The sequence below is a fragment of the Chiloscyllium punctatum genome, chromosome 33, assembly GCF_047496795.1.
Source record: "Chiloscyllium punctatum isolate Juve2018m chromosome 33, sChiPun1.3, whole genome shotgun sequence".
Taxonomy (NCBI): domain Eukaryota; kingdom Metazoa; phylum Chordata; class Chondrichthyes; order Orectolobiformes; family Hemiscylliidae; genus Chiloscyllium; species Chiloscyllium punctatum.
Window position 1 is genome coordinate 28149256 of NC_092771.1, and position 20955 is coordinate 28170210.

Here is a 20955-nt window from a genome sequence, read left to right on the forward strand (position 1 = left end):
TCTAAACTCCAATGAGTCGAATCCCAACCTGTTTAGGCTTTACTCATAAGCCAACCTCTCCATCCTAGTGAACCTTCTCTGAACTGTTTATAATGGAACAACATCTTTCCTTAAATAAAGAGACTGAAACTGCTCTTAGTGCTCCAGATGTGGTCTCACTAGCAACCTTTACAGTTACAGTAAGACTTTCCTACACTTATAATCCAACCCCCTTGAAATAAGGGTCAGCATTCCATTAACCTTGGGAAAAACAATGATTGCTGATACTGGAAACCAGATTCTGGTTTAAAGGTTCTGGAAAAGCACAGCAGGTCAGGCAGCATCCGAGGAGCAGGAAAATCGACGTTTCGGGCAAAAGCCCTTCATCAGGAATACAGGAAGAGAGCCTGAAGGGTGGAGAGATAAGCTAGAGGAGGGTGGGGGTGGGGAGAAAGTAGCATAGAGTACAAGAGGTGAGTGGGGGAGGGGATGAAGGTGATAGGTCAGGGAGGAGGGTGGGGGAAGGTAGCAAAGAGTACAATGGGTGGATGGGAGTGGAGATGAAGGTGATAGGTCAGGGAGGAGGGTGGAGTGGATAGGTGGAAAGGAAGATAGGCAGGTAGGACAGGTCATGGGGACATTGCTGAGCTGGAAGTTTGGAACTAGGGTGAGGTGGGGGAAGGGGAAATGAGGAAGCTGTTGAAGTCCACATTGATGCCCTGGGGTTGAAGTATTCCGAGGCAGAAGATGAGGCGTTCTTCCTCCAGGCGTCTGGTGGTGAGGGAGCGGCGGTGAAGGAGGTCCAGGACCTCCATGTCCTCGGCAGAGTGGGAGGGGGAGTTGAAATGTTGGACCACAGGGCGGTTTGGTTGATTGGTGCATGTCCCCCAGAGATGTTCTGAAAAGTGTTCTGCTCAGAGGTGTCCAGTCTCCCCAATGTAGAGGAGACCGCATCGGGAGCAACAGATACAATAAATGATATTGGTGGATGTGCAGGTAAAACTTTGATGGATGTGGAAGGCTCCTTTAGGGCCTGGGATAGAGGTGAGGGAGGAGGCGTGGGCACAGGTTTTACAGTTCCTGCGGTGGCAGGGGAAGGTGGCAGGGGAAGGTGCCAGGATGGGAGGGTGGGTTGTTTGGGGCGTGGACCTGACCAGGTAGTCGCGGAGGGAATGGTCTTTGCGGAAGGCGGAAAGGGGTGGGAAGGGAAATATATCCCTGTTTGGAGGTGGCAGAAATGTCGGCAGATGATTTGGTTTATGTGAAGGTTGGTAGGGTGGAAGGTGAGCACCAGGGGGGTTCTGTCCCTTGTTATGGTTGGAGGGGTGGGGTTTGAGGGCGGAGGTGCTGGATGTGGACGAGATGCATTGGAGGGCATCTTTAACCACGTGGGAAGGGAAATTGCGGTCTCTGAAGAAGGAGGCCATCTGGTGTGTTCTATGGTGGAACTGGTCCTCCTGGGAGCAGATACGGCGGAGGCGGAGGAATTGGGAATACGGGATGGCATTCCTTCAGGCACTCTACCTGTATTCCTGATGAAGGGCTTTTGCTGCTCCTCGGATGCTGCCTGAACTGATTAGATTAGATTAGATTACTTACAGTGTGGAAACAGGCCCTTCGGCCCAACAAGTCCACACCGCCCCGCCGAAGCGTAACCCACCCATACCCCTACCCCGACATCTACATCTACCCCTTACCTAACACTACGGGCAATTTAGCATGGCCAATTCAACTGACCTGCACATCTTTGGACTGTGGGAGGAAACCGGAGCACCCGGAGGAAACCCACGCAGACACGGGGAGAACATGCAAACTCCACACAGTCAGTCGCCTGAGGCGGGAATTGAACCCGGGTCTCTGGCGCTGTGAGGCAGCAGTGCTAACCACTGTGCCACCGTGCCGCCTGTGCTTTTCCAGCACCACTAATTCAGAATTCCATTAACCTTCCCGATTATCCGCTGTGCTTTCTGTGTTTCGGGCAAAAGTGCCCCCCCCCTCCCCCAGTCCTTTCATATGCAGCTTTCTGCAGCTCTCTTCTCCATTTCATTATATTCAAAAAGCTGGTAGTCCATTCTTTTGCTTCCCCCTTCCAAAATGAAAAACTTCACATCTTCCCACATTATACTTCATTTGCCAACAATCAAGGGTTATGGGGAAAAGACAGAAAATGGAGATGAGATTTATCAGACGCTTCATGATCTCAGAGCAAACTCCGTGGGTTCAATGGCCTTGGGCACCACCACCGCTGCTTATTTCCAATTGTCATATAACCTCCCCGCTGGTCGTAACCTTTGACTCCTTTGCCTATAAGAATCAATCAACCTCTATCTCAAACACATTGGACACACACCACAGAGGTACGGGTTTGGAAGAATGGCAAGTGTGAAATGTGTGTGCAAAGTTAATAACATACTAATTAGCCGAGTGTAAACGCCGGAGGAATTGTCAGTCCGTGACTTGACTTCTGGTCAACCTTCCCTGGGTGATATTACCACGTGAAATTCCAAGAATTCAGCCAGAATTGGAAAAAGACGTGTTTATCCGCTGGAATTCACTTCCTGATGGGGGGGGGGGGATTGCAATGTTAAATCTTTGCGGGGAGCAGAAATAACAGAAATAGTGAGAAGCTGCACCTTTAAAAACGAAATTGATGTGGAAAAAAAAATACATGTACTGTAAATACCTTTCCTTGCAAACTTGAAGGGGGAGAGGAATTGCAACAGAATACTTAGTTTTGCACCTGACACTCTTCGTTGGCTTTTATTTAATTCAGAGGAAAAGGAATTTCAGAGCGAAATACTCACCGTTTGAATAATTTCTAGAGATATTAACATTGAGCAGTTAGCCCTCTCGATATTATTAGTCAATACACTGTTTGGCGTGATAAGTTCACGGAGTCGGTGTTGCTATCATAGTTATTAGAAACAGCAGGTTGTACACATTAATGATAACATAAATTAACTACGTCATTAAATATTTGAAATCAATCAGAACTGAACATGAGCTTTAACATCGAAACGCCATTTCTAGCAGTTTCATTTTTTATTCGCTCCCGTTAAGGCTGCACTAGCGTCTTTCTGATAATCCGTAATTTTTAAATGTTTAGAATTTCCTCGAGTTGTTCCGTTTTCAATCTATTCAAGTTATACTTTAAAAGTAATATTCTTCTTTCTCACTCACTTTGTCTCCCCCTTGTAACACCTTCCCCTCACACCCCACACACAAAAAAAAAGCATGCAAGTACCTCCTTTCCGATGCCAGTCTCAGTCAAATAACCACTGGTTATAATCATATGTTAACTTTCATTCCATGGTCCATATCAATAATGGAATCAAAATACTGCGAACGCTGGAGATCTGAAGTGTAAAAAGAATGTCAGTCCCGAAGACATCATTCCAGACTCGAAACGTTACTGTGAAGATAGATACTGCCAGACCTGTAAAGCTTCTCCACCACTTTCTGTTCTAAACTCTACCTTGTGCCTTATTCCTTGTTGGTTCCTAATTAGTTAATATTATCCCATTCTTTCGGAATCTCTGTGCTGTCGAATATTCTCGGCTAACACACAGTACAAATCCTTTAACTTTGCAGCAATGGTGAATGTAATGTGCAACTGAGGCTGACATGAATAACTGAAATCATGCCTTTGAATGGGATGTAGCCGATCTCGATCTGTTGCTGGCGCGGACAGACAATATTTCAGCCCAGAAAATAGACTTGAGCTTTTGAAAGGAATATTTAACAACAAACTGTGTTTAAAACAAAAGATCACCCTCTTGCAAAGTAGGTGCACCTCTGTTCATAATAACAATACCTCCTTTTGTCTGAAATTGACTGACCAGTTTTACATTTCTCATAACATTAATGCAGCTGGGAACAGGCATCAGGAACATTCCCAAAGTTCCAGATGAAGGTGACAAACATTTTCATTTTGAAGAATCAAATACAGTACTTAAGTTAGGGTTGGCTTTGGGGAATGCAAATTAGTCCTCTCTATTTGAGACTTTAACCCTTATACTAACAGTGAACTTGATTTTATTGAGGTAATTCTTTGTGAGTTGTTTCTTCCTGAATGCTCTCCATTTTGTAAATAAGCTATCTATGCATTAAAGGTTCGAACTTCAGCGTGGTTATTTGGATTTAAGTGTTTTAACTGAATAGGAAAGTTATTTTTTCTAGATCTCATAGGTCTTTGCACTGGGATGAGCCAATACTTTATGGCTGGATCACGCAAACTAACATTTTGCTCTTGGTCGAAAGTCAGAGTTATTCTTCCCAGGATTACCACAAGCCCGTGTTGTTGAATAATCCCGAGGAGCGCGCTTGTTCTTTCAGCACAACCACAGTTTATTGTACGCTTTAACGTTAAGAAAAACTTCTGCCTAAAGATGATCAAGCTGCATTAATGTTGTCAAATAAAATGGATGTTAATTTTAAAACATCGGATCAATTGTAGCGAAAGTTGTATCAGTGAATGTAGGAATGTGTACAAACGCCTGCAGTTAGAAATGAATTAAACATAGACCCTCGTCGGAAAGTAAACCAAACCTGGAATTTTAATCTACCGCGTGCACAAAGACAAGATGAAATGGGGAAGGTATTTTCTGTTTGATCCCTTGAGTTTAATGATGGTCCACACTTATTACTTTACTCGTCAAGAATGGCTAGATATATCAAGAAGGTATGAAATCACCTTGAAATTGGGGATTTTAGAATTACAATCAAACGTCATTTGTGGTAGGAAAGGGGTAATTAACGATTATTTCTAAAGGACTATCGAAAAGGATTGATACTCTTGTAGAGCTGAACTTACTCAAAGCACTGTTTAATCATTATGGTTTGCAATGCTCAAAGAGCGGTGAAAGTAGACGTAACTCCGAGAAGAAAAAAAACCCATTAAAATGAAATGTTCACAAGGCGATGAGGAAGGTGAATGGGAATTGGGAGGGGGCATGACTTCCAAAACGCTTGCACAGACAGTATGAGCTGAAAGGGCTCCGACCATGCCTTATGATGTCCACGTAGTGGGTGGCACTGCTGCCTCACAGCGCCAGAGACCCGGGTTCAATTCCCGCCTCAGGCAACTGTCTGTGTGGAGTTTGCACGTTCTGTGTGTGTTTGCTCCGGTTTCCTCCCACAGTCACAAAAATATGCAGGTCAGGCGAATTGGCCCGTAGTGTTAGGTGTAGGGGAATGGGTCTGGGTGGGTTGCTCTTCGGAGGGTCGGTGAGGACTTGTTGGGCCGAAGGGCCTGATTCCACACTGTGAGTAAGTGATCTATGTAGGAGCTACCCAAAATTTCACTCTGTTGGTATCAAGAGCTCAGAATAGAGAATAGTTTAGAGGTGGCATGACATAAGGAAAGTTACTTGTCACGATACAGTTTTGATGAGCAGATCAGAGCATTTTGGAAATGTATTGTTCATGGCAACGTAATGAGTATAAATGTAAGGGTTCCAAGTATAAGGACATGGACATACAGGCAATGGGAATGTGGAGGGAAAGACGTTCTGCGGCTGCGCAAAGAACCCAGCCAATAAGATGCCGCAGAGAGATGCGCATGCGCAGTGGCAGGCCGGTCCTATTAAAAAAAGCGGGAAAGCGCGCGCGGGTGTGATTGGCGGTTGGAGGCGGCGGAGTGCGGACAGGAGCGATTGTGAGGGGGAAACAAGAAAGGGGACTGTTATAAACATCCTGAATCAACAGGCAGTTTTCATAACACTATCACCGAGGGGAGAGTGGTGGTCCGGAAAGCTCTCTCTCCGGCGGTGGCAAGGACTGAGGGCGGTTGCCAAGGGCGACGCCAGGCTCCCGCGCCATCTTGTACCGCCCGGGCCCTGGTCCTTGGGCGGGGTGGGGGGGGAAGGAGACGATGGACAGAGACTTCAGCCTGAGCTCCGGCGGCGAGGCCGGGGCCGGGGCCCCCTGTAACCGCTTCCACGTGAGGCTGGTGGATGAACCGCCCGAGTACGAGCCGCCTCCGCTGGCGGGGGGCGAAGACGGCGTCGGCCGGTTCCAACGCTTCGAGGCGACGCTGCAGAACCGGGGCGATTCCCTCCGGGCCGACGGCCTCTGCCACTCGTCCGACAGCTTCAGCAGCTCCTGCCTGAAGACCTTTGGCCACAACACCGTGGACAGGGTGCCCAGAATCGACTTCTACCGCAACACCGGCAGCCTCAGTGGCGTCAAGGTCAACAGACCCAGCCTAGCAGACCTTCATGAAGACCTCCAGAGGGTGAGGGGCAGGTTGTACCTTTGCACTGGTGGGACTTAGTATTTGCAGATGCTGGAGATCAGAGCTGAGGAGTGTGTTGCTGGAAAAGCGCAGCAGGGTCAGGCAGCATCCAAGGAGCAGGAGAATCGACCTTGGATTCCTGAAGAAGGGGCTCATGCCCCAAATGTCGATTCTCCTGCTCCTTGGATGCTGCCTGACCTGCTGCGCTTTTCCAGCAACACATTTTCAGCTGAGTATTTGCCTCCAGGATAATGGGATGCTGCCTCGAAGGGGGGGGATGCTGTCTCTACAGTTTGACCTTGGAGCCTCACGCTGTCGTCTGGCGGCATGTTGCTTTGGGTTCTGGCTCACTCTAGCCTCTTGAGTCACGAATCTTTGTTTCTGTTTTTGCACCCTGGTCCAGATAATTCTACATTCCCCGTGCTGTGCTGGCTGGCGGTGGTGCCATCTTTCAGATATTTCATTAAGCCCAAACCCCTCAAGCGGAGATGGTAAAGAGCCCATGGTGCTGTTTTGAAGCAGAGCTCCAACAAAGTGTTCTGATCTTTTACCAATATTAACAAACATCATTTAACTTATCATTTTTTTTGTGGGTGGCAAGTGGGGGAAGGAGGTCACCAGATGAAATGAGGCTGGTGTCCAAAGTGAACACAATGGCCTGATGTTGCATGGTGGGGTCATGGTCCAGAGGAGATAGGAAGGGTTATCGGAGAGCTGATACACAGCCTCTTCTGTGTAGAGACCACTTTGAAATCTTGACCCCTGGTAATTCCCCCCACTCCTGGGGGAAAAAGGTTCTTGCTATCCACCCTGTCCACGCCCCTCATGATTTTGTAGGCCTTGTCCCCCCTCCTCAACCTCTTTCTTTCCAGTCAAAATAATCCTAATCTACTTGATCTCTCTTCATAGCTTGTGCCCTCCATACCTCCTGGTGAGCTCCCTCCGCACCCTTTCCAAAGCATCCACATCCTTTTGGTAATGTGGGGACCAGAACTGTACACAGTATTCCAAATGTGGCCAAAACAAAGTCTTATGCAGCTGTACCAATCCAGATGCCTTTTAAACGATGTAATTGTGCCAGCCTCCACCATTTCCTCTGGCAGCTTATACCATACTCTCTCCACCCTCTTGTAAAAGAGTTGCCCATTTGGTCCCTTTTAAATCTTTTTCCCCCTCACCGTAAACCTACGCAGTCTCTAGTTTTGGATTCCCCGCACCCTGGAGGAAAGACCTTGTCTTTTTGCTGTATCCATGCCCCTTTATAAACACCTAAGATTACCCCTCAACCTCTGACACTTGGAAAATTGCCGCAGTCTATTCAGCCTCCCCCTATAGCGCAAACCCTCCAATCCTGGCAACATCCTTGTAAATCTTTTCTGAACCCTTTCAAGCTTCATAACATCCTTCCGAAAGCAGGGAGACCACAATTAATGCAGTATCCCAACACTTGGCCACAACTGGAAGAGACAGGTCTGTCTTTTTTCATTTTCACCTAATCACCCTGTTCAGATATGTCCTAATGCACCTCTGGAGTAGAATTAGGGAGACTACTACTGTACCACAAACCCTTGGTGTGAGGATGGTCTGTATTATTGTTTCTTGTATATCTGGAAGTGTTATTTCGCATACCCAAACAGCTTTCCTCCCTCCAAATCATTGTGACTGTTTTGTTTTAACATTAGCCACCCCTAGTAAATCACCAGTGTGTGCAGTACAAAACATCAATGATTAAGGCGTATGGAGAGCAGAAAGCGACTAAATCACAGGGGGGAGGGAGCGAGAGTGTGAAGGGACTAAATCAAAATGGACTTGGATGGCAAAATACTGTAATGTATCCCTTGCAGTGCCCACCCCTCTAAAGGCAGAGGGTTTTGATGGATCAGTGTTCTTCCTGTCCAGTGGCACTTAGATATGAACATAACTGCAGAAGGGGGGCAGGCAATCAGCTGCTATGATTCTTTCTCCACAGCCGTCTGCCTGGACTTGTAGGGATCTGCTTTGTATTTTCTAATCAACCTGTTAGAGATGACATTGCACACCTCTCCAACAGATTGGCCTTGAACCCCTTTGGAGCCACAAGACTCCTTTATAAGGCAGGCATGCTGTTTCAAACCAGCTTGCTTTACATGCAAAAGGAAACATGATGATCACTACACTACAGAAATGGGACTGTGATCTGCTTTTTTAAAACCACAATCTCTTATCCCAAGTTATTGCCCCCTAGTTCCTACCACAACACTACCTAAGCTAATAGATTGCCTCCTATTAATGCATTCTCATTGGACTGTTGAATTACTTCTGAATGACTGATGTTGCACTATACTAACCCATATCAATCAGTTAAGGGTCACCAGAACTGAAATGCTGATTGTCATTTCTCTTCACAAATGCTGCCAGACCTGCTGAGCTTTTCCAGCAATTTCTGTTTTTGTTTCATATTGATCAGTCCATGTTTATCCAATTGCTGTGTCACTCTGCAGATTCCAGTAAATTTCCCATCAAAGTCACCAACCTTGAGGAAATGGATCAAAGTCCTGGATGGCATTCTCTAACAATAATATGGACGTCCCTACGTCACAAGCTGCAGTGTTTCTTTACCACATCCTCAAGAGTGGTTCAGAATGCAAACTGAGTACCCACATCCTACGAATAGATTTTCTAAAAAGATAGACCTGTGGTTAAGATGGCGGGGGAGTAAGGTGTTCCTGCTGGAGCTCCTCTGCTCGCCAGTTCCTTTTTCCTTATTTTCTTCTTTTTCCTCTTGCTGCAGTATTTCTTCCCCACCCCCAACTTTTAAATTTTAGAAGTACCCTAGCTGGAGGGAATGGAGAAGCACGTTCAAGACCCTCTATGCAGAAGATGAAACAGAGACCAGGTCAACGTGGGATATGAGTCATGGCCGAACCTCTGAGCAAGAGCAGACCAAGGCTGACCTGGGAGGCAAGTCTCAGTCAAAGTAGGTGCAGATCAAGCGTGGGCTCAGACCCAGGAGCTGAATGAGCACCGGAAGCGATTCCTGGCTGGAGTGGAAGCAGTGCGAGTGCAGGCTGAGTCCAGGTTGCAAGTCGCAGCCAGGGTGGGATCAGTGCGAGCACAGGTCGGCCAGAGGGACGAGTCCTGGACGGGGTCAGCGTGGCCTTCTGTTCTGAAGCTAGATGGGCAAGAATTCTGTGGAAAAGGACTATAACATGAGGACTATAAAGATACTTTTTATTCTCATTCTGGACTTCTTAAACACTGTATTCCCATGCTAGTCTTCATTCTTGCTATTTCAATTCTGGTACAACACCTAAGGTGGTGCCAAGAAGAGACATTGCACACTTTTCACTGTACTTATTCATGTGCATGTGACAATAAAGACCATTCTGTTCTATAAAGTCTGTCCTGGTGGGTCTGCAATTTCCTAATTTATTTCTCTTAAACACTTTCTAGCTTCGTATCTTTTGTAAATTTGAAGCTGGCTGAAGATACTTGCATTAGGCAGAGTCCTAGGAAGTGACAGAGTCTTTTCACTTCAACTTGGTCTTGAACCCTGTTCCTTCAGTAAACTAATATTGTGGTTGCTTTCAGAGCTTGTTTTCCAAATTAAGACTAAACTTCAATTTTAAATGTCAAATGTTTGATCAAGGAAACTTGCATTTAAATGGTGTCAACAATATAATATGTTGCGCTACAGGAAGGCTCCCACCAAAGTTAAAATTGAGGAATGAGAGCAATATTGGAAATTATGAGCAAAGGCTTGAATGGAAAGGGAGGTTTTAAGCAGAGTCTTTGAGGAAAAAGGTGTAGTTGAGAAGTTGAAATTTTGACCTAACCAGCTGAAAACTTGGCCATCAGTGATGGAGCAAATTAAAATGGAGAATTGTGCATTCAGCTAGAATTGCAGGGCTGTTGTTTTGAAGGAGATTGGCGATAAGTGGTTTGAAAGCATGGATGATAAGTTTTTAATCGCCATAGTGCTTCAGTCAGACCCATGTATTTCTGTAATCTCGAGCAATCTGGACATAAGACTTGGTGCAAGCATATGGCCAGGGGTGGTTGGACAACCTTTTAAGAATCTGGAAGATGAAACATGGGAAGTTTACCAGGAGTGTGTTGGAATAGTCCAGTCTGGATGTGGCAAAGGCATCAATGAGGGTTTCAGTTGCAGGTAATTTGATACCTTGAAGGAGTTGAATGAAGTTAGAGTTTGAAACCTTTTAAGTTTGACCGTATGTGCTAGCACTCTTGATAAACTGGGAAAAAATTATTATATACCTCAAATACTGGAAATTTACAGTATATATCATGATCTCTGCGATGTCAGTGTAGTCAGTTAAGGGTGGAATTGAGAGACTGTCCACCAGTAAGTTTTATTTCAGGCAAAGTTGCATTATTATTTGATTTATTTTGCAAATAAAGTGTGTATACCTTCTGCATTACATTATTATTCAGTCTGTTTTTACATTGATTATATGGACCTGTTGATCAACCAGAATATTTGATTAACTGGCACACTCCTGGTCCCATAGGTGCTGGTTAATAAAATGTTTTGTGTATAGTATTTGTGATAGTGTGGATAATTGTTGGAAGCTGATTTCAGTCAGATGTGATCTGAAGGTTGCACACACTGGTTCAGCCTTTTTTTTTTGCCTGGGAGGTTGGTGGAGTAATAGGAAGAGATTGGAATTTGGTGAGAACTTTAAGGTTAGCCTTGAGTTCGCTTGTTCTTTCCAGGGGCTGGGATTCTGGGCTGACTTTTCTTTGTCTGTCTCATGTACTCGTGCATTTCTCTCTTGTGCATGATCTCTCGCTGTCTTGCCTGGCTGACTCCTCCACCTCCCCCTGCCCCTTCCCTCTTTTACCCCCCTTCTCCCATCCCAAACTTTGTTTGCCCCTGCACACTTTATCTATTGAACAAATATCTTATTCTGTCTGGGTAATTAGGGTGATGCATTTGGCCATTATTACTTTCAAGACATTTTAAATAAAATGAATGTACAGGGAATAGTAGCGTAATTCAATTTCTTTTAAAATAAGCTTTTCAAGTTGAAATACTGAATACATTGCATGTAATAGTACTCTTTCAAGAAGGGATCATAGCTGTCATCTTGGCATATTTTTGATGGAATTAAATATTTACTTGATTTTTTTTTAAATTCTAGGATATTTTATCTGTTCCTGGTGCTGTGGATGGTGTTGCTAATGGTGATGGTGTAGTTGATACAGGAGGAAAGCCTTCTGAAAACAAGGATGAATTAGTCAGATTTGGATGGATCAAAGGAGTGCTGGTAAGGAAATGCTGCTGAATCTGTGATGTGCAATATTTCCTTTTGTCTTATTAAATGGTGTATTTTTGGCAAAGTTGTAAATGCAAGTGGAAATCCAAAGTCACCACTGTATGGAAAGAGATGATTTTCAAATGTTTTTGAATGAACGTAGAATTTATCCTAGTGAGTTTTGAGAAGACTTGCAGCTCAGGTTAAGGTTCTGGATGTAGGTTTACTCACTGAGCTGGAACGTTCATTTTCAGACATTTTGTCACCATATTAGGTAACATCTTCAGTGAGTATCAGGACAAAGCACTACTGGTGTTTCCTGCTTTCTATTTATGTTTGGGTTTCCTGCAGTGACGTCATTTCCTGTTCTCTTTCTCAGGGGGTGGTAAATGGGATCTAGGTCAACATGTTTGTTGGTAGAGTTCTGGTTGGAATGCCATGCTTCTAGGAATTCTCGTGTGTCTCTATTTGGCTTGTCTGAGGATGGAGGTGTTGTCCCAGTCGAAGTTGTATCCTTCCTTATCTGTATGTAAGGATACTGGTGAGAGTGGGTCATGTCGCTTTGCGGCTAGTTGATGTTCATGTATCCTGGTGGCTAGTTTTCTGTCTGTTTGTCCAATGTAGTGTCTTAAAATTCTTACCCGGTATTTTGTAAATGAGATTAGTTTTGCTTGCTGTCTGTACAGGGTCTTTCAAGTTCATTAACTGCTGTTTTAGTGTGCTAGTGGGTTTGTGGGCTACCATGATACCAGGGGGTCTGGGTAGTCTGGCAGTCATTTCTGAGATGTCTTTGATGTAGGGAAGAGTGGCTAGGGTTTGTGAATGTGTCTTGTCTGCTTCTTTGGGTTTGTTGCTGAGAAATCAGCGGACTGTGTTCATTGGGTACCCATTCTTTTTAGAATACACTAGAGGTGATTTTCCTCTGCTCTGTGTAGTTCCTTTGTGCTGCAGTGTGGTGGCTCGTTGAAATAATGTTCTAATGCATCTTCATTTATGAATGTTGGGATGATTGCTTCTGTAGTTCAATATTTGGTCCCTATTTATTATTTTCCTACATACGCTGGTTTGAAGTTCCCTGTTGGTTGTTCGCTCTACTGTGACATCTAGGAATGACAGTTTGTTGTTTTTTCGTCTTTAGTGAATTTTATGCCAGTAAGGGTATTATTGATGGACTTGAAGGTTCCCTCAAATTTGTTTCAGGATGACAAAGGTATCATCCACCTAGCAGGCCCACAGTTTGGGTTGGATGGTTGACTGAGCAGTTTGTTCGTGTCTCTGCTAAGAACTGATATCTGAGATCCCATGGCTGTTCAGTTGTCTGTTTGTAGGTTTTTGTTGTTGAATTTGAAGTGGGTGGTAAGGCATAGGTCCACTAGCTTGACGATACTGTCCTTGCTGATTGATGTTGGTGGTGTTTGGTGTTCTAATGGGTCTTCTAATGGTGTAGTCAGTGTTTCCTTGGCCAGGTTGATGTAGATAGATGTGAACAGGGCTGTTACGTCAAAGGAGACCATTATTTCATCCTCTTCTATCTTGGTGTCTTTGGTCTTCAGGAATTCTTGCATGGAGTGGCGTGAGTCTTCTAAGTGTTTTAGTCTTTGGCCAAGGAGCTACACCAATGTTAAAGTTGGTGTTCCAGGTAACGCGACTATGGGTCTGAGGGGGAGCTCCTGGTTTGTGAATTTTGGGTAACCGTAGAAGCGTGGTTTGTTGTATAAGAATGGTTTCACTTTTTGGAAGTTGGTCTTATTTCTCTAGATTTCTGAAGTTTTGAGTAGAGCTATGATTCGGTTCTCTAGTTGTGGTGTTGGTATCCGCACATATTGCATTCGCTTTTTCAATGGAGTCTTGTTTAAAGTGACTGTCAAGTGTCCTTTGTCTGCAGGTAGGATAATAATGTCTTTTTTTTAGTCTTTCTAGTGCTTTCCTGACTTGTGTATTGTTTCCTTTTTCCTGCTTAATGTTGGTGCAACTACCTGTCTGATAGTTTGCTGGGTTTCTTCTGTGAGTTGGTTGTCTTTGTGTTTCTAATGCTGCTAAGAAATCTATCTTGTCCCCTTCCTGGAAATTCTAATTTAAACCTCTTACTAAGACGGCTTTTTCAGTGTCTGGTAAGAGTTGGTCAGAAGTTTGTTTTAAATCCATACTTCTGTTGTCAGTGGTGTTTTGTGTAAGTTTTTGGCTAGTTCTTTTTCTGCAGGTCTAGTTTCTATCATTGTGTTTTGTTGCTGTCTAATATCTATGGTTTGTTGTACTGTCTGTCCATTCATGGTCTGTTGCATGAGCAAGTAAATATTTTTGGTTTGAAATTTCCATGTTTTATTTAGAGTCTGTTGTGGGCATCGTTAATCATTTCTCTAAGCATTCTGTAGCTGTTTTGCTCTGCTATACTTTTAGCTAGCGGGGTGTTAAGGGAAAGTTTGCATTTAAGACATTTAGGTAGTATCTGTTTCCCTAGACATTCGTGCAGTCTGTACAGCTGTTCGCGGGTGGCACTATGTTGGATGGCATTAGTTTCCCATTTTCGGGCCAGTTTTAGCATATTGTGCCCATAGGTGTTAGCAGGCTTTGAGGAGATTTGTAGCTCAGGTTGAGGTTCTGGATCTAGGTTTGCTCGCTGAGCTGGAAGGTTCATGTTTAGACGTTTTGTCACCATACTAGGTGAAACTTGGGAAGTTTTGTCTTCAGTGAGCCCACGGATGAAGCACTGCTGGTGTTTCCTCCTTTCCATTTATATGTTTGGGTTTCTTTGGGTTGGTGAAGTCGTTTCCTGTGGTGATGTCACTACCCGTTCTTTCTCAGGAGTTGGTAAATGAAATCCAAGTCAATGTGTTTGTTGATAGAGTTCCGGTTGGAATGCCATGCTTCTAGGAATTCTCGTGCATGTCTCTGTTTGGCTTGTCCTTGGATGGACGTGTTGTCCCAGTTGAAGTGGTGTCCGTCCTTATCTGTATGTAAGGATACTAGTGAGAGAGGGTCATGTCGTTTTGTGGCTAGTTAATGTTCGTACAGATAAGGAAGGACACCACTTTGACTGGGATGACACGTCCATCCAAGGACAAGCCAAACAGAGACATGCACAAGAATTCCTAGAAGCATGGCATTCCAACCAGAACTCTATCAACAAACACTGACTTGGATCCCATTTACCAACCCCTGAGAAAGAGAATGGGAAATGACATTACCAGAGGAAATGGTTTCACCAACCAAAGGAAACCCAAACATATAAATAGAAAGCAGGAAGCATCAGCAGTGCTTTGTCCAGAGGTTCACTGAAGATGTTGCCTAGTATGGTGACGAAATGTCTGAAAATGAACATTCCAGCTCAGTGAGCAAACCTACATCCAGCTATAATTTATCTGCCTACTATGTTCCTGGGCTGCTTCCTAAGTTTCCCTTAACATATGTGTATGTAAGCCAAAGTTCAGCTTTGACGTTAATTATGTATCTGTATTCTAGGTGCGATGTATGTTGAATATATGGGGTGTGATGCTTTTCATTCGGCTTTCATGGATAGTTGGCCAAGCTGGAATAGGTATGTTGCATCTTTTGTAATAGTATTTGGTGCTATATAATTTTGGATTATAGGAAAAGGCTTTCTGCAGTGTAATCAACATAGCATATAATGGGAGGTAGTAGCATAGTGGTATTGTCCCTAGACAAGTAATTCAGAGCCTCAGGCTAAAATTCCAGGGATGTGAGTGAATCCTACCATTACAAACTGAAATTTGAATTCCATTTCAAAAACTAGGATTGAAACAAAAACTAGCCCGCTTACAGAGAATGGTGAATTCAGCCCAGACAATCACAAAGGCCATCCTCCCATCTGTAGAATACATCTACCAGGCCTGATGTAAGGAAAGGCCGCCAGCATTCTCAAAGATCCATCGCAGCCTGGCAGTGCTTTTCTACATCCTCTTAACATCGGGGAAGGTACTGAAGCCTGAACGCACGCACCAGTTGGTTTCAAAACCGTTTCTACCCTACTGTTAGAATATTGAACGGACTCTCAAACTCTTAGCTTTAGCCTGTACCTGTGGTTTTATTTTTGCTGCTGTTATGCTAATTAACTCTGTGATCTGCCTGTATTGTTAGCAAGATAAAGCTTTTCACTGTGCCTTGGTACAGGTGACAATAAAGTCAATTCAATTCAATTCAATTCCATTAATTTGCCTCCCTAATATCCTGTAGGGATTGAAATCTGCTGATCTCTCCAGATGTGATTCTAGATGCAAAAAATGTGATTTGCTGCTGAGACCGTTTTAGAGGATAGTTGAGTTCACCAGTTCAGGGACATTTAGGGATGAGTAACAAATGTTGACCTTGCCTGTGACGATTACGTCCCATCAAAAAAAATCCTAAGGTGCTTTACAGGAGCATTGTAAAGCGAGCCATAATGTCAGCCTATTAGGAGTTATCAGCCAGATGACCAAAGCAAGGAAGTGTAGCAAAGAGGTGAATGGAGAATTCCAGAGCTTTCATCTTTGGAAACTGAAGGCACACCACCAACAATGGAGACATTAAAATCTGAAGCTGAAGTGGCTGGAATTAGCGGTGTACAGATCTAAGGGTTGTGGAACTAGGGAGAACAGTTATGGAGGAGTCATATCTGGGAGGGATTCAAAACATGAAATCAGAATCGAGACATAACCATGTAAGTCAACCATCAGGGGTTATATGAATGTGCCTTAATTCTCTCGATCATGTGTAGCACATTTGGATGACCTCAAGTTTACAGAAGGTAGAATATGGGAGTCTAGCTAGGAATGCATTGGAATAGAGTTTGAAGTATTCAGGAATAAATTAAGAATTCAGGAGCAGATTCACCAAGACAGGTGAAACCCGATGATTGTACAATGTTGGTACTGACCCATAAATTGTCAGTTCATATCTGGTTCAAGTACAACACTAAAATAGCATTGTCTCAGGATATTGCATGGGAGCTGCTTTTGGAACTGGGATGGCTTCAATCATCTGTTAATTTGGAGGTAATTTCTGCAAATGTTGGATGAGCCTCATCATTTTGTAGCAATGGAAGAATCAAAGATATGTCAGAGCTGGCTATTGTCAGTATTAACACTGCTTTCAGATGATGTCACAATGGAGCAATGTGTAGATGAGAAATGAGTGTGGGCCAAGACTTGAAAAGAAAAGCTGTTGCAAATGATATTCTGGCTATGAGAAAATAAGGACAAAAATCATAAGAGAACAGTTCCATCAGCTGGGGAGAGGCTTTGGAGGTTGGTGTGGTCAGCCATGTTTAATGTAGCAAGTAGTTAAGTGATGATTACAGTCATTAGAGATGTACAGCATGAAAACAGACCCTTCAGTCCAACTCATCCGTGCCAACCTAATATCTTAAAATAATCTAGTCCCATTTGCCAGCACTTGGCCCATATCCCCTCAACCCTCCCTATTCATAAATCCATACAGATGTCTTTTAAATGTTGTAATTGTGTACCAATCTCTAGCACTTCTGCTGGCAGCTCATTCCATACACTCACCACAGTCTGCGTGAAAAAGTTGCCCCTTAGGTCCCTTTTAAATTTTTGCCCTTTTGCCTGAAACCTATGCCCTCGAGTTCTGGATGAGGGAAAAGACTTTGTCTATTTACCCTATCTATGCCCCTCATAATTTTGTAATCCTCTATAAGGTCACCTCTCAGCCTCTGACACACCAGGGAAATCTGCCCTAGCCTATTCAGCTTCTCCCTATAGCTCAAGCCATCCAACCCTGGCAACATCCTTGTAAATCTTTTCTGAACCCATTCAAGTTTCACAACATCCTCCTGATAGGATGGAGACCAGAATTGCAAACAATATTCCAACCAATGACCTGTACAGATGCAACATGACCTCCCAACTCTTATACTCAATTCTCTTGACAAGCAAAGGAAAACATACCAACACCACTATCCTATCTACTTATGACTCCACTTTCAAGGAACTATGAACCTGCACTCCAAGGTCTCTGTTCAGCAGCACTCCCCAGGACCTTACCATTAGATGTATAAGTGCTGCCCTGATTTGCCTTTCCAAAATGCAGCACCTTGCAGTTACCTAAATTAAACTGCATCTGTCACTCCTCGGCCCATTGGCCCATCTAATCAAGATCCTGTTGTACTCTGGGGTAACCTTCTTTTCTATCCACTACACCTCCAATTTTTGTGTCATCTGCAAACTCAGTCACTATGCCTCCTCTGTTTACATCAAAACTGTTTACATAACAAAAAACAGTGGACCCAGCATCGATCCTTGTGACGCAGCACTGGTCACAGGCCTCCAGTCTGAAAAGCAGCCCTTCACCACCACCTTCTGTCTTCTACCTTTTGAACCAATTCTAGAACATAGAACAGTACAGCACAGAATAGGCCCTCCAGCCCACGATGTTGTGCCGACCATTGATCCTCCATATATGCACCCTCAAATTTCTGTGACCATATGCATGTCCAGCAGTCTCTTAAGTGCCCCCAATGACCTTGCTTCCACAACTGCTGCTGGCAACGCATTCCATGCTCTCTCAACTCTATGTAAAGAAACCGCATCTGACATCCCCTCTATACTTTCCTCCAACCAGCTTAAAGCTATGACCCCTTCTGTTAGCCATTTCTGCCCTGGGAAACATTTCTGCCCTGTGAAATAGTCTCTGGCTATTGACTCTATCTATGCCTCTCATTATCTTGTACACCTCAATTAGGTCCCCTCTCCTCCTCCTTTTCTCCAATGAAAAAAGTCCGAGCTCAGTCAACCTCTCTTCACAAGATAAGCCCTCCAGGCAGCATCCTGGTAAACCTCCTCTGAACCCTCTCCAAAGCATCCACATCTTTCCTATAATAGGGCGACCAGAACTGGACGCAGTAATCCAAGTGTGGTCTAACCAAAGTTTTATAGAGCTGCAACAAGATCTCACGACTCTTGAACTCAATCCCCCTGTTAATGAAAGCCAAAATACCATATGCTTTCTTAACAACCCTGTCCACTTAGGTGGCCATTTTAAGGGATCTATGTACCTGCACGCCAAGATCCCTCTGTTCCTCCACACTGCCAAGAATCCTATCCTTAATCCTGTACTCAGCTTTCAAATTCAACCTTCCAAAATGCATTACCTCTCGTTTATTCAGGTTGAACTCCATCTGCCACCTCTCAGCCCATCTCTGGAGCCTACAGCAGCCCTCTATACTGTCAACGATACCTCCAACCTTTGTCGTCTGCAAACTTGCTGACCCATCCTTCAATCCCCTCCTCCAAGTCATTCTGTATCCATATAGCTAGTTCTCTCTGAAACCTTGCTAACTAGTCTACCATGGGGAACTTTGTTGAATGCCTTACTGAAGTCCATATGGATCATGTCCAATGCCCTGCCATCTTCATTACTACTTCAAAAAAACCCAATCGAGTTTGAGAGACATGCTTTTCCACATACAAAGTCATGTTGACTATCCCTAATCAGTCCTTGCCTTTCCAAGTACTTGTAAATCTTGACCTTCAGGATTCCCTCCAACAATTTGCCCACCACTAATGTCAGGATTATCGGTCTACAGTTCCCTGGCTTTTCCTTACCACCTTTCTTAAAAGGTGGCACCATCTTATATAGCAGGGGTCTTTTGATGAAGGAAAAAAATGTTCAGTGGTGTGTAAGAGCACTTCTCTATATAGAATAGGAACGGGGGAAAAAGCCTGATATTTAAAGAAACAATTGCCTGAACCTTTGTTATTTATTGTATTACCCTTTTAATGAGATCTGCGTGTAAACTGAACAATTGGAAACATCAGTGATTTATTAGGTGAAAATTGCCACTGGTAATTTAGGGAACAGCTGTTCAGTAGTGTAGATTAGCAGTTTCAGATATAAAACCTAGAAGGGCCCTGGGCACTTCTGCAATGGTAATGTCCCTACTTCTGGACCAGAAGGGCTCAGGTGCAAGTCCCACCTGTCACAGGTTGATTTTTATAAAAACATTTGTAAGGTCTCTTGCAATGTTTCTGAAGCATAGTGGTTATTACGTTCACCCCTCATGCAAAAGACCCCCATTGACAACCAGGCAGAAACTCCAACACTGCCTTGTTCATAGGGACCTTGTGATGCAGTGGTGGTGACCCTGTCCCTGTGCCAGGAGAGGCCCAGCTTCAAGTCCCACCTGCTTCAGAGGTGTGTAATAGCAACTCTGATTTAGTTTGCTTTTTTTAAAAAAATGAAACCGGTGTGGAAAGGCTTTTGTGGTACAATAGTAGTTCCCCTCCCTCTGGACCAGGATCTCCCTGGCCTGGGGAGATCCATCTTCAGGGCTGTTATAACATCTCTGAACAGGTTGATTGGAATAACTGAGTACTTGTCTTAAATCCTTGGACATTGATGACGTGTTGAATTATTATTAACTGGAGTTAGATTTTTAGTGAGGAATATTCTTTTAGAACAAATCTCAGCCTTAAAAAGTAACTTGTAAAATATTCAGTCCCAGCAATTTTCAGGCTCAAGTAGGGCATTCAGTAGTAACACAAAGAATGGTGCATTTGATGGTAGCAGCAGCGTAAGACTGCAAAGATACAGATCAAAACATCAGAACTAGGTGTGAGGGTTGAGATATCTCTGGTACTTACAACAGGTGACAGGAATTGAGGAACTATAACAAATGGAAGAATCCAGAAATGTGGTTAAGTTATGTTAGATGCATTTCAAAATCACACTATATAATGTTTTAAACTGAATAGCAAGGTTTTGTGAATTATACACAACTTGGAGGAGAAGGTGTTGGTTACTGATTCAGCAGAGGGGATCGTACTAGTTATGAGAACCTTCAGCCAGTAATGAATGTTAGAGTTGCAAATTCAACCAAATGTAATGTTTGGATAGTGGAGACTTGTCTAATGTGTAAAATAAGATTTGTTAAAATGTTATCTAGATTCTTAAAAGAAGGACATAAGTAAGGTGAAGGAATTTGAGAGTTCAAGTCTGGGGATGACATAATTTAGTGGCTATTCCCTATTATATAGTAGGTGTAAATCCTCATCTTATCGTTACTGACACTGACAAGTGGAATACTCTTACTTCTGAGCAGGCTGTCTGAAAATGTTTCATGGATCGTGGAAATGCCATAAGGCAATTTTTTTGGGGGGACTTGTGGATTTATGGTTATACAGTCTGAACATTGCTCCTTTTAACAAGACATAACTTTTCTCATCAAAATATTCAGTAGGTGTTATTGGAATTGGGAGCCTAAAGGAAAAGAAGATAGTTATCTTAAATACATCCATTTTCCTATCCTGAAGGTAAAAATTATTTTAAAGTATACAGGCATAAGGATAGTGAGTATGATAAACCTAGAAGTCAGTGAGAAATGTGATACATATTTGAACCATCTCTATAAAAGATGGTTCCAGACTCTATAAAAGATCTTAAAGTAAGGGAACCCTTAGGAAGTAGCGACCATAATATGGTAGAGTTCAGTCTGGAGTTTGAAAGGGAGAAGGCAAAATCGGATGTAAT

The 20955-nt window shown here is 43.6% G+C and overlaps 1 protein-coding gene across 3 annotated transcripts in view; it reads left to right on the forward strand.

Annotated features, from left to right (window-relative positions):
• The first annotated feature begins 5607 nt into the window (after window positions 1-5607).
• Window positions 5608-20955, forward strand: part of slc12a1 (solute carrier family 12 member 1) — a 121577-nt gene continuing 106229 nt past the window's right edge. For all 3 annotated transcript variants that reach the window (XM_072553240.1, XM_072553242.1, XM_072553243.1), the window contains exons 1-3: window positions 5608-6214; window positions 11359-11484; window positions 14932-15007. In XM_072553240.1, the coding sequence (XP_072409341.1) occupies window positions 5852-6214; window positions 11359-11484; window positions 14932-15007 (565 nt within the window). In that variant the 5' untranslated portion in view covers window positions 5608-5851. The remainder of the gene's footprint in view (window positions 6215-11358; window positions 11485-14931; window positions 15008-20955) is intronic.